Source organism: Dysidea avara, chromosome 3, assembly GCF_963678975.1.
Source record: "Dysidea avara chromosome 3, odDysAvar1.4, whole genome shotgun sequence".
Classification (NCBI taxonomy): domain Eukaryota; kingdom Metazoa; phylum Porifera; class Demospongiae; order Dictyoceratida; family Dysideidae; genus Dysidea; species Dysidea avara.
This window is the reverse complement of record NC_089274.1, coordinates 28,153,600-28,167,716: the sequence shown is the minus strand read 5'-3', so window position 1 is coordinate 28,167,716 and position 14,117 is coordinate 28,153,600. Positions and strand designations below refer to the sequence as shown.

Sequence of the window (14,117 nt, the reverse complement as noted above, 5' to 3'; positions counted from 1 at the left end):
TTTTTAAAAATATACTTACCCCCTCTCCCCTAACATACTCTTATGAAAAAGCTGAAAGTAATACTTAACTGAACTATGGTAAACACTACAGGATTGACTTCTTTCATGTTCAATGTAGCTTAGGCCTGAGACATTCCTTTATATATGTATACTGCACGGAAAGAAGTTTCCAGACTTACTATAACATTAAATGGTTGAACTGAAGGCACTTTTGGGCTGGTTATACCTAACCAATGCAGCCAAGGCGCCATGATGGTATTGTGAAGCTGGTTTTTGGATGATAATTTTGGCTAGAATAACCTAAACCTCCATGATCCCTAATATACAGTACTATCGTACTGTAGGATATGCATGCATCAGTCATTTATTAGAAAGCTTTTAATCGAAGAAAAATTCTGTAGTAGGAAAGTATTTTGAACTACTGTGAATGCATGATTATACCTAACCAATACTGCCAAGATGTTGTGAAGGAAAGGTGAGGCTTTGAAATCTCTATTATACAGATAAGAATGACAATTGTTTATCTTACAATGCCACATTCCATGCCTCATCTATACTGTACCATAAGCCATACTACTCTCAGCTTAGCAACACTGTTGAAGCCTAGTCTGAGCCAACTTGATTGGCTTTCCAAACATAATAAATGTAGCTATTTCTCTCACAGAAAAATAGAAAGATTTCTTGCTAAGCAAGATAAGGAAACAGGATAAGGAAACAGCTATATAGATGTTACCAGATTAATAGTTTAAAGGATTCCTACCTAGGGGTTAGGCTACAACAAAAGTAGTAGCTCAACATGGAAAAAAAACTTTACAAGCACATAAATCCTTTGTATACCTTTTAAAAGATTATCAATAACTTGTTGCCATTTAATTCCATTAACTGCAAATAACAAGGCTGATTTTCCAGTCAATGGTGAATACAATTCAAATGTTAAATTAACAATCATTTTAATCCTTATATAATCTCTAGTAAATGATGTTGATCACATAGCAGTACGATATAAGCTTTTATAAATTTTTGTTTCGAGTCGTGCCTAGTGGCTGATCCATTGGTCTATATGTCTTCAAGGTTTAAGAATTACCTGTGATGTTATGGAAAATGAAATCCATACTAAGGTGCAAACCATCAAATATTTTACTTCCCATTAATCTGAATGCCATTTGAGTTTTGAAAGATCATCTGACAGACTACAAAGTATTAATAAATTATGTATATAGGTTCTTTAATAGTAGGCTACATACCTGCACCTACTTACATATGCATGTGGGTAGTCATGCCAGATCTTCATGTATTGTATTATAGCTGAATTTTCTATAGGGAGACTTTTATGTAACTAAACTCTGACTTGTAATATGATTGAACTCTCTACAGGGAGACTTTTAATGTAGCTGAAGTCTCTAGTGAGTAGCTGAACTTTCTACATGGACTTGTAATGTAGCTGGACACTCTACTGAGTGATTTGTAATGTAACTCTCTACAGGGTAATTTGTTATGTTGCTGAGCTATCATGACTTGACATCTAGCTCTGCTGGATGACTTGTAATGTAGCTGAACTTGTTTATAACAAGTAGAAGGAAAAATTAGGAATTTTACATTGGATTAGGTATCAAAGAAAAACAAGTTGATGTTGTGCTACTTCTAAAAACCAGGCACCATGCAGCAAACAAACCTGGCTGTTAATTAACAGTGAGAGGTACTAAACCTGATGTTTTGCTTTGTTGCTACATACACAATTGAATCATAGTAATTTGTATTTTGTAATTGATGAAATATTTTGTAATTCTGAAATTACATTGCTAAGTGCTGCTAAGGAGGCGTATATCAAACAAACCACTTTAACCCACTAATAATGCATAGAAATATCTTCTTAACTGTTTTATAGTTTGTCTATAGCATTTTCTTACATATATTCTTTAGGCAAAGCCTCAAAGCTGCTCTTCACTTTCATTCGTGTATGTGGAGCCAATAGAGGACTTGCACGCGTGAAGCAACTGTTGCTAGGCAGACATGTTTCGGGACAACTTTCTATGGCGCATATTGGGTCAGAATGAAGGTAACAAGATTTATTCACTAAGCGCTGGGTATAGTGGCACTGGGAAGCGGGGCTGGTTTCGAAATAGAAGATCTTATCATTGGCTTCGTGAAATAGGTGGCTAATTAAATTTCGATACATTACTCACCAATTCTAACTTCGTCGCCTTTTTTAACGAGCTGTGTGGTATTTACAACACAATTCAACACTGATTTGCTTCATTACAGCCTGTACCAAATCCTGAGAAAGCGGTTTTCAGCCAAAACACTGTCCCGAAACATGGCTGACAGCTACGGTTGCTTAGCAATTACGATGATTTACGTCACGCTGCAAGTCCTCTATTGGGAAAGGCCTTTACCATGTCCTTATAAACTCACTTCATCCGTATTTCAAACACGTATTAATCACCTTAAACCAAAGCTTAGAAGTTTAATACAGACTCTTATTGCTTGTATTTCTTACATAAAAGCTGTTTTTAGCGAACAAAGTTTTGCTCATGTGGGTGCGGAAAGACAAACAAATATACAAACATGGATACTTACATACAGACATACATACGTACGTACGTATGTACATACATACAGACATACATACATACATACATACATACATACATACATACATACATACATACATACATACATAGATACATACATACATACATACATACATACATACATACATACATACATACATACATACATACATACATACATACATACATACATACATACATACATACATACATACATACATACATACATACATACATACATACATACATACATATATACATACATACATAGTATATTAAAAATTGTTAATTTAAAAATGAGTAGGGATCTATGCAATAAAAAGTAGTGAAACAAGAGATGAATGATGGTATTACAGCATAGCTCAGTGGGAAAGTCCCTACTTTGGCACATTAGCTATTATTATTTGTTCAATGCCAAAGTAGGGACTGAAATTCCCACTGAGCTATGTTGTAACACCATCATTCATCTCTTGTTTTATTGCATAGATCCCAACTTCATTTTTACATTAATAATTTTTAATAATTATACTAGTTTGTTTAGTTTTTTTTGTTGTGGCACAGCTAGCTACAATGTAACTTGTATTAGTCTACTTGTATTTTCCACATCTGTAGACATGGAAAAGGCAGATACCATCACTTATAAACATCTCGCCCATTTCGCTGTAGTTTGGGTTTCTCCTTACTGCACTCTTCAGTAATGTGTATCAGGGAATCACATTCTAGATCCAAGCGTTCCTGTGTGCCTCCAGCCATCAACCTTGCTGAGGGGTAGCTCTATCTGTCTCCTTTAGAACAATAACACTGATTTTATATTGTACTTGTTTCTTTTTCTTATAAAAATAACTTTGTCTACCAGAACAATGTAACTTATAACTGTTTTATCATACATGACTGTTGTATTAGAGTGACTGTTGTATTAGAGTATATCTCGAGTCAGCCGAGAGGTGCGCAGCCAGCTAGACCAATAAAGAGTGAGGTGATCTTGTTTATTGTTAAGTAAATAGCTAGATTGTTAAGAGGTCGGGTCTCCACCTAGATCTTTATTTGGTGGGCATGGTCACAAACCTATCGCTAACCGGATCCCAATCGTGAAGATGCAGATATCTAGCAAGTGTACCTCTTATAGTAGCGCCAGTTCTGAAATCCAGCTTTGAAATAATTCTGTGGCATCTAAATATGCTGCTAAAAGAAAGCATTGATACGGAAAATTAATGCCTTGATATGGTTTTGTTGGATGAAGATGATTGAAAATAAAAGAAAAGACAAGGTGCAGAGGGCCTAAACTTGTTGGAACCCCAAAAGGCACATCCCATTGGTGAGTTTGTTATTGTGGCGTAAAATGGTGACCGTGCGCTGCTTCGTTTGGCCTTGAGACTGTGGTCAGTGAGGCAGTCAGTAAGACTAAACTTTGAGTTTTGGCGATTTAAAAAAATTCTATATCCTGCCCCTTGTAAGAGCTTTGTTATATTTAATGCTGTAGTGTGTATTATATGAACTAGTACTATTCCGTAAAGGTGATGTTAGTCACGTAAAATGTCTAGGTGATTTTTGAAGGCAGAATTTTGGGCGGTGCACGAAAGTTTCACCACAATCCCTACTTAAATGCTACATGCATACATACATACATACATACATACATACATACATACATACATACATACATACATACATACATACATACATACATACATACATACATACATGCATACATACGTACATACATACATACATACATACATACATGCATACATACAAACACACACACATACACACATACTTTTTGGAAAACATTTTGTTTTCAGTTATGCTTCACCTATTACACAGCGTTACAAACGAAGAACATTATGAGAAGCATCTCTGCAGTCAATCCAGTTGCTATAGAAAATATGGGTGATATCCAACACAGCCACAGGGAAACCGCATCACGCTACCGCAAATTGACACCTTGCATTGTCTGCAAACAGAACTGGAACACAAAGGAGGACAAAGGAAAGTCCATGATGTGTGTATTGTACATACTGTGGTTGGCGAAAAGGCACATCTCAGGGTGAAGCAATGTCAAACAGTGAAGAAATCAAGCCTGTATCCTTATCCATTGTTGAGTTATGCTTGGCTGGAGGCATCAGTCAGTCAGTCAGTCAGGCAGCATAAAATTCTGTTAATAATTTTTCAATATTCTACAGAAACTTTTTGAAAAGGTTTGGGGTTGGTTTGAAGACATTTTTTGGGCTTAACTGTGCCTAACCAATGCTGCCAAACTGTCATAAATGGAAATTGAGACTGGTTTTAGGGTGATAGTTTTGGCTGGAAAAGCCCAGTTCTTCATGATCCCTAATATACGGTACTACCCTACTGTATGATGTAGCTGAACCCTCTATAGGGAGACTTGTTATTTTTCTAAACTCTCTACAGGAACACCTGTTACATATAGCTGAACTCTCTAAAGGGAGACTTGTAACAAAGCTGAACTCTCTGCTGGATGACTTTTAATGTAGCTAAACCCTCTACTGGGTGACTTGTAAGTAGCTGAACTCTCTACAGGGTGACTTGTTTGTAAGTGAACTCTCTACAGGAGACTTTTAATGTAGCTGAACTTTCTACAGGGCTCTACTGAGTGACTTGTAATAGAGCTGAACTGGGCTAGCTCTAATGTAACTGAACTCTCTACTGGGTAACTGGCATGGTAATGTAGCTAAACGTGACTGCACTATTAAAGTATCTTGATCGCACACTGGTTACACCTAGTTGGTTTTTGCAGTGGTTTGTCTGATAGAAAACTATATTATTTATGAAACTAGATTGCACACCTGTTAGATATCATTGGGGTTTTTGTTATATGACTTCATGACCATCATCTCAGTTTCTGTTAAATTATAAAAGGTTTGCACTATGATAGTTACTTCATGTACAGAGCGATTTTCAAGCTATTTCATCAAGTGTTTTACCCTGCAAGAGTGACTCATCCAAATTTGAAGTGAATTGACCAAAGCGTGTGTACAATTTTTCTAAAGTATGCAAGAAGAAAAATACAAGAAAATAAGACTAATTTTGAAGGCGTGCATCTCAGTGATGGCTGGGAAGATTCAACTCAAATTTGGAATGGGAGATTCCCTTTCCAAGAGAGTTTCACAGCAAAAGTGGCTAATTTCTATTCAGGCACTATCAAGCTACGGATACATGAAAATGACATTTTCTTGGTTTCTGTAAAATACACATCACGCACCCACATTGGTTGTACTTGGCCACATGACACACTATCATATTTACATGTCTTGATGTGGAAACTGATTGTGGGTTACATTTTGTGCAAGATATAATGTCATCATGATGTTATACTCAACCACAACAAATCTATTTATCCACTAGTACCCCGCCATTTTCTGATTTGGTTAGGAACCTTTGTCTAGGTTCCTAACTTATACATATGTTGCAATACTTTGTTAACAACTGTGTAGAGAGCTGATATTGAAAGGTCTTTTGTTCTGAGATTAATATAAAAGATAGTAGTATTGTTTATAGGGATGTAATTATCATAGTTGCTATTCTCACAAAAAATTGCCGTTTCAATGCTATACAGTTGACATTATTTATCCATCTCTTTCATGTGTCAGTATGATTTTCTACATTTATCATTTGGCTACTTAGTATGTATTTGTAATCGTTATTGCATCACCATCCATGGCCAAGCAGTGCATCAAGGATCAAAATGTAATATTGCAAACCGCATAAATTTTATTCTGTGGGACTAATGCCACTTTTATCTTGTAGGATAATAACTATTATACTTCCTTTCATCAGTATAGGTAGTGCTAGGATATGATGCTTGCATAATTGCATTGCAATTAACTATGTACAGTAAGACAGCTTATCCTGCTATACGTTGTCTCAAAGTTTATTTAGTATAAATTGTACGTAGAAATTAACAGTGTGATGAGTATGTATCAAACTTGATTCCCATATCACCTAGGTAACACTAATACCGTCAAAGTATGTGTGAAGTTTGCAGGCTATATGACTTTTCGCTTTGTGTGGGAAAAATAATTATGCTACGTATGTTGTAAGAGCTGCCAAATACAGTGGAACCTCTTTTAATGGACCCTCCCTGTAAAGGACACTGTACATTTAACCTCCTTATAAAGGACAGTTACTGAGGTCCCTATAGACCTTTACCAATACAATTTTACCTCTGAAAGAGGACAACCTCCTTATAATAGTAAAATTTCACCAAAATTGGTTGGTCCCAAAGTGTCCGTTAAATAGAGGTTCCACTGTATGTTGCAACTGATTCTGATTATATAGCAACTAATACCAATAAAATGCTTATAATGTGTGGCAGAAAAACTTGTCACATCTAATCATAACAGTGCCTTATCAACAGTTTATTGTATTTGGTGTAGTACCTATCAAGTGCATGTCTCTGGGTTCATTGTGTATGTGTATGTCCCATTGTAGGTATGGCATCTACTGTTCCCTTAGACTCATCACCTGTTCCTCAAGAACCACTAGTAAAATCTTTACTTCAGGTTAGCTGCTGTTATATGTATTTGTGTGCATGTTATAAATTATGACTGCAACCATTGTCAGTAGAGCTGGGCGATATACCGGTATTGTTAGTAATCTGTGATATTTAAGTCATACCAGTTTTGATACGCCTGATTTTTTTAATACTGCCATACCGTATGGGCACTATGGCCTCCCTGTGGGCTTGTTTCATCCCATATTTAGAAGGCAGCCAGACATGTGACAATGTTTGTAGGCAGGTGCTGATGTAGTCAGCTAACCAAACTATGTAAACAAGTTTGTTTGTGGTAATTTGTACCTGAGGTTTGCTGACCTACCATTTGGTGCTTTTGTTGAGGTAAATGGCAGTTACTTTAATACTAATGGCTTTTACTTTAATACCGCGATATTTAGTAATACCATGATACTTTTTATGGAAGGTATACTGTTTGCTATTTTTCAATACCGCCCAGCACTAATTGTCAGTATAGACCTTATTCACTAAATTAATTTCATAGCACTTATAACCCGTTGCGAAGGAGTTGTCCGCCAATATTCGCCATTTGCAATACCAAAACCATAGTAACATCACAATTCTCCGCCAAATTCGCCATTTGCAGTACCATAACTATGGTAACATGATAGCAACCGTTGTGCTCGCCCAGTTTTAGAACTCAAAATGGCGTCCGAAAAACCATCACCATGGAAAATAGAGTGCCTTGTATGGCTTCGCGTGACATCAGAGGGCGCTTACTGTTCTAAATGAATAAGGTCTATAGTAGTTTAGTTTTTTTTTGCTAATATTTTAGTTGATATACTCTTAACAGTGTAACAGGTCAATGATACTTAACAAAAGTGCATAATGTATGAACTGTAATAGTGAAGGAGTGTCTTGGAGTACTGTACTAAAATTTTGATAATTTACATTGTCCATGTGTCTAGTGGGATATGCCTAATGTTGAAAGGCATGATAGCTTAGCTATGTATGTACTGTGTATAAAATTATAGGCAGTCAGCAATAAACAACTTAATCATGTTGTTGTTAAATGTATAGTAGTTAGTATAGAGCTATTGCCTCAACTAGTATATAGTAGTGCCTATTATAAGTGAATGGTACATTATATATGCAAATTACATATGGCTTTGTCTGTCTGTCCTTTTTGTGGTATATTGTTAACTATTGCATTCAATGCTTAATATTTAACAGTGGTTTCATTACATCTTTATCAGGACACATGATAGTGTGTCGTGCAACCAAGTACAGTTAGTGTGGATGTGTGACAGACAAGTGTGTATTTTACAGGAACCGGTGTTTTCATGCATTCATAGCTCAATAGTGCCTGAACGGAAATTAACCAGTTTTGCTGTGGAAACTCCCTCGGGGTAGGGCACCTCCTATTTCAAATTTGAGTTAAATCCTTCTACCTCTTTTTCTTCTTTTCACTCCACTTGCTATAACTCGCACATGTTTTAGTCAATTGATTTCAAGTTTGAAGGGCAGTAAAAGCACATTTACAGCCCAATTTTTGTACAGATTAAACTAAGAACAACAGAATTATGCGTGATTTTGAAAATTGCAAAAGTAATTTGTTTTCATGCCTACAGCGTAATCCACTTGACTGAATAACTTAAAAATCAGTCTGTACATAAAGTTACTATTGTAGTGCAAACTTTTGTGGTTTGAAAGTACTGAGAGTATTAGCTAAGGAGATATAAAGCAAAACCAAACATATGAAAAAAGTGCAATTGAAATACTTTAATAGAACAGTCACCGAGAAGTAAAAAAACGTGTGCAAATAAACATTGGAAAATTTTTCTCTCAGGTTTCGAACCAGGGATATTCACATCTATATACCCAAGCCCTTTACTACTCTGCCACTGCTGTCAGTTGCTCACCTCACTTAATTTCTACCTTATAAATGAAAGTTGTGATTTAGTACACTAGAATGATAACTCGTAGATCTATCAGTGGAAATTTTTGTATTGAAGTACTCAGAAAAATGTGTGCTCTATTAGAGTATTACAAAAAATTATGAAAATAGCCTATCCACACAAAGACAGCCAAGCTATGAAAAAATGGTGTGACCTTAAAAATCCTGGGTGAAAAAGTTGTGAAATCAAAGCTGGCGGCCAAGAAATAGCTGCAATGATGTTAATGCTAATAAATTTTAACAATGCACACAGCCATTATTAAAAATTTTTTAGCATTAACATCATTGCAGCCATTTCTTGGCCGCCACCTTTGATTTCACAACTTTTTCACCTAGACCTTTTAAGGCTGCACCATTTTTTCACAGCTTGGCTAGTTTGTGTGGATTTCACTTTGTTTTGTACTTTATAAGGTCTACAAAGTGACTTCTTCTAGCTGATCTTTCTACAGGGTGAATTGTTTGTAGCTGAACTATCTACAAGGTAACTTCTTCTAGCTGATCTCTCTACAGGGTGATTTGTTTGTAACTGAACTCTCTACAAGTGATTTATTTGCAGCTGAACTCTTTATGTGATGGTTTCTTTGTAGCTTAATTCTCTATAAGGTGACCTCTTCTAGCTGATCTCTCTACAGGGTGATTTGTTTCTAGCTGAACTCTCTACAGGTGATTTTTTGCAGCTAAACACTCTACATGGTGGTTTCTTTGTAGCTGAACTCTGTACATGATGGTTTATTTGTAGCTGAACTCTTTACAAGGTGACTTCTTCTAGCTGATCTTTCTACTGGGTGATTTGTTTGCAGCTGAACTCTCTACATGGTGGTTTCTTTGTTGCTGAACTCTCTACAAGGTGAATTCTTTTACCTGATCTCTCTACAGGGTAATTTGTTTGTAACTGAACTCTGTACAAGGTGCGTTTTTGTGGGTGATCTCACTGCAGGTTGATTTGTTTGTAGCTGAACTCACTAAAGGGTGATTTGCTTGTAGCTGAACTCCTTGCATTGTGTCTAGTTTCTAGCTGATCTCTCTACAGGGTGATTTGTTTGTAGCTGATCTCTCTACAAGTTGATTTGTGTGTAGCTGATCTCTCTGCAGGTTGATTAATTTGTAGCCGATCTCTCTACAGTGTAATTTGTTTGTAGCTGAACTGTCTATAAGGTGATTTGTTTGTAGCTGATCTCTCTGCAGGTTGATTTGTTTTAGCTGAACTCTCTAAGGCTGATTTACTTGTAGCTGAACTCCTTACACTGTGTCTGGTTTCTAGCTGATCTCTCTACAGGTTGGTTTGTTTGTAGCCGATCTCTCTACAGTGTAATTTGTTTGTAGCTGAACTCTCTATAAGGTGATTTGTTTGCAGCTGAACTCTACATGGTGGTTTCTTTGTTGCTGAACTCTCTACAGGGTGTTTTGCTTGTAACTGAACTCTCTGCAGGGTGATTTGTTTCTAGCTTATCTCTCTACAGGTTGATTTGTGTGTAACTGATCTCTCTACAAGCTGATTTGTTTGTAGCTGATCTCTCTGCAGGTTGATTTGTTTGTAGCTGATCTCTCTACAAGTTGATTTGTTTGTTGCTGATCACTCTAAAAGTTGATTTGTTTGTAGCTGAACTCTCTGCAAAGTATTTTGTTTGTAGCTGACCTCTCTTTAAGGTGATTTGTTTCTAGCTGATTGCTCTACAGGTTGATTTGTTTGTAGATGAACTCTCTACAGGGTAATTTGCTTGTAGCTGAACTCCTTACATTGTGTCTAGTTTGTAGCTGATCTCTATACAGGGTGATTTGTTTGTAGCTGATCTCTATACAAGTTGATTTGTGTGTAGCTGATCTCTCTGCAGGGTGATTTGTTTGTAGCCGATCCCTCTACAAGGTAATTTGTTTGTAGCTGAACTATCTATAAGGTGATTTGTTTGTAGCTGATCTCTCTGCAGATTGATTTGTTTTAGCTGAACTCTCTACAGGGTGATTTGTTTCTAGCTTATCTCTCTACAGGTTGATTTGTGTGTAACTGATCTCTCTACAAGCTGATTTGTTTGTAGCTGATCTCTCTGCAGGTTGATTTGTTTCTAGATGATCTCTCTACAGGTTGATTTGTTTGTTGCTGATCGCTCTAAAGGTTGATTTGTTTGTAGCTGAACTCTCTGCAAAGTGTTTTGTTTGTAGTTGATCTCTCTACAAGATGATTTTTTGTAGCTGACCTCTCTTCAGGGTGATTTGTTTCTAGCTGATCGCTCTACAGGTTGGTTTATTTGTAGCTGAACTCTCTACAGGGTGATTTGCTTGTAGCTGAACTCCTTACATTGTGTCTAGTTTCTAGCTGATCTCTCTACAGGTTGATTTGTTTCTAGCTGATCTCTCTACAAGTTGATTTGTGTGTAGCTGATCTCTCTGCAGGTTGATTTGTTTGTAGCCGATCTCTCTACAGTGTAATTTGTTTGTAGCTGAACTGTCTATAAGGTGATTTGTTTGTAGCTGATCTCTCTGCAGGTTGATTTGTTTTAGCTGAACTCTCTACATGGTGATTGCTTGTAGCTGAACTCTTTACATTGTGTCTAATTTCTAGTTGATGTCTTTACAGGGTGATTTTTTGTAGCTGAACTCTCTACAGGGTGATTTGTTTCTAGCTTATCTCTCTACAGGTAGATTTGTGTTGATTTGTTCATTGCTGATCGCTCTAAAGGTTGATTTGTTGTAGCTGAACACTCTGCAAAGTGTTTTATTTGTAGCTGATCTCTCTACAGGGTAGTTTGTTTGTAGCTGAACTCTCTCCACAGTGACTTGTGTGTAGCTGAATTCTGTGTAGCTGAATTCTCTAGAGAGTGACTTAATTGTAGCTGAATTCTCTACAGGGTGCATGACTTGTTTATAGCTGAACTTTCTTCAGTGTGACTTGTAATGTTCTGAATCTCTATAGTGATATACTTGCTTAACTCTCCACATGGTGACTTGCTTCTTGCTGAACTGTCTATAAGATTAACTGTTTGCAGCTGAACTCCCTACAGAATAACTTGTGATCTAATAAAATTCTATAATGGAGTAAATAATTAGCCGAATGTTCTATTAGGGTGACTGTTCTATTATAGTATCTCGATCTCGCATTTGCTACACGGAGTTGGCTTTAGAATCATAACTCAGTGGTTTGTAATCCGATTCTTCTGTACTACTGCAAGGACTTTCTATGACGATTATTCCAGCTATACACCGATTTTCAGTTCATTGCTCTAAGCGGTTTGCCTAGTAGGCGTGAAAACTAATACTTTTTTATTCATAAAAATCGATCGCGTAATTGTGACACAGGTTGGGTTTTGTGTCATATCTCCGTGGTCTTTATCTCGATTCCTTTCAAACCACCAAAAGGCACTCCTACGATGGTTACTCCATCTACATAGCAATTTTCAACTCATTCCATGAAGCGGTTTACCCTGTAGGCGTGACAACAAATCGATCTTGTTTTACGCGAATAATCGGTCATAACTCCTGAACCATTCATCAGATTTGTACCAAATTTGATGCTAGGATTCGCCTTTGGACTCCCTTTCTGTGTGCCAAATTTCATGGCGATCGGAGTATGCGTTTGCTTGTTATAGCAATTTTTGCAAGTGTGTGAAAAGACGAAGAAGAAAAAAAAAACGAAGAAAAAAAAACCGAAACTTTGGCAGCTCGTATCTCGGAAATGGCTGGAGCGATTTCCTTCAAATTTGGAATGTAGACTCCCCTGGCTGGCGGGCAACTGTGTAGTAAATTTGGTTCCAATCAGATAAGTGATCACCGAGATACAAAGGTGTGAAAATGACGTTTTCGATCTTCCTGTCAATATACTCACGGGTGTGGCGCGCCGGCTTCTTGGGCCGCAAGACACACTACTGTGTGTCTTGATGTAGGAAAAAATTTGTAGTTGAAGACAAAACCATGAAAACTAACCCATTGAAACATTGCCCTATATGGTACACTATGAGTATTTAAAGTTTAGTATGTTGCACTGCTCAAAGTGAGTACTTTATTAGAATATCTCAATAGTAGTTCACCAACAATTTTAGTATCCTTTAAGTCCATTATTAGAACTGATAGTATCATGCAGAACTATTTGTGTAGTTGTTTTAGGTCTGCAGTTGCATGGCACTATAGCTGCAATACCTCTATTCACCTTGTGATAGTGCGGGATCTAAATAGTTATTCTCCAAAAATGTTAACTATTTGGATAGGGACAGTTTATCCCAAGTCTTTAGGGAAGAACTACTAAGGTTGCTTGGGTATATTGTATAAAGACAGAATTAAGGATTTGACAATACTTGAAAGAGTAGATAGAACTTGCAACCTACCAAATTTGCTATTTAATGTACAAATAACTTACAATGACAGTTTAGGTTAACATTACATTGTACAAATAATAAAGGAGCATTTCCTGTTAATGCATATTGTACTAAAAATCTATTTAGGTGTTTGGATACGTGTGAATAATTTGCTATACAATTCATATACTTGTAGGCAGTGAAAGATGGAAAGAAGGATAGTGCACTTAAACAATGGATATCATATTTAGAAAACAGGCCTGATGAGGAAAGGAAAAACCTAATTAACGCAATAGGAGATAGTGAGCAGCTTAATGTTCTACACATGGCTGCAATAAGGAATGATGCTGAAACACTAGAGAAGTTTTGTACTTTTGGTGCAGGTATGTTTGTATGTGCTTATGTCATTTTGTATGTGATTTAGCTGTAGCAAGTTACATAAAAATCAGGCACCTTCTCAGCTGGGTTATTTTTTAGAAACCATTTATGACCTGATCTGCAAGAATTCCTCATGTTAGCACAAACCTAATTTTATGGTAGAATGCAATAAATGCAACGGGTAAAATATTTACAGAATTTAAAGAAAAATCTGTAATTTTTTGAACACTTGTTTTGTGGTGAAGGAAGGAAGGTGCTAACAGCAAAAATCTCGGTAGCATTGTGATCCCCAAAGCAAGAGGAGTTCGAAAATATTTGATTTTGTGTCAGCACCAGCGTTGAAACCGGGTCACTACTGCTGACCTGGATGACCCACTGACCCGGATTTGACCCGGATGTGACCCGGATTAATTAAAGCCAACACTTGCTGGCTTGAAAGACACCCCTTACACAGA

General features: G+C 36.8%; 1 protein-coding gene across 4 annotated transcripts in view; it reads left to right on the top strand.

Annotated features, from left to right (window-relative positions):
• Nucleotides 1-14,117, top strand: part of LOC136250612 (transient receptor potential cation channel subfamily A member 1 homolog) — a 206,123-nt gene that overhangs the window by 12,045 nt on the left and 179,961 nt on the right. For all 4 annotated transcript variants that reach the window (XM_066042844.1, XM_066042845.1, XM_066042842.1 and 1 more), the window contains exons 2-3: nt 7,023-7,093; nt 13,481-13,667. In XM_066042844.1, the coding sequence (XP_065898916.1) occupies nt 7,023-7,093; nt 13,481-13,667 (258 nt within the window). The remainder of the gene's footprint in view (nt 1-7,022; nt 7,094-13,480; nt 13,668-14,117) is intronic.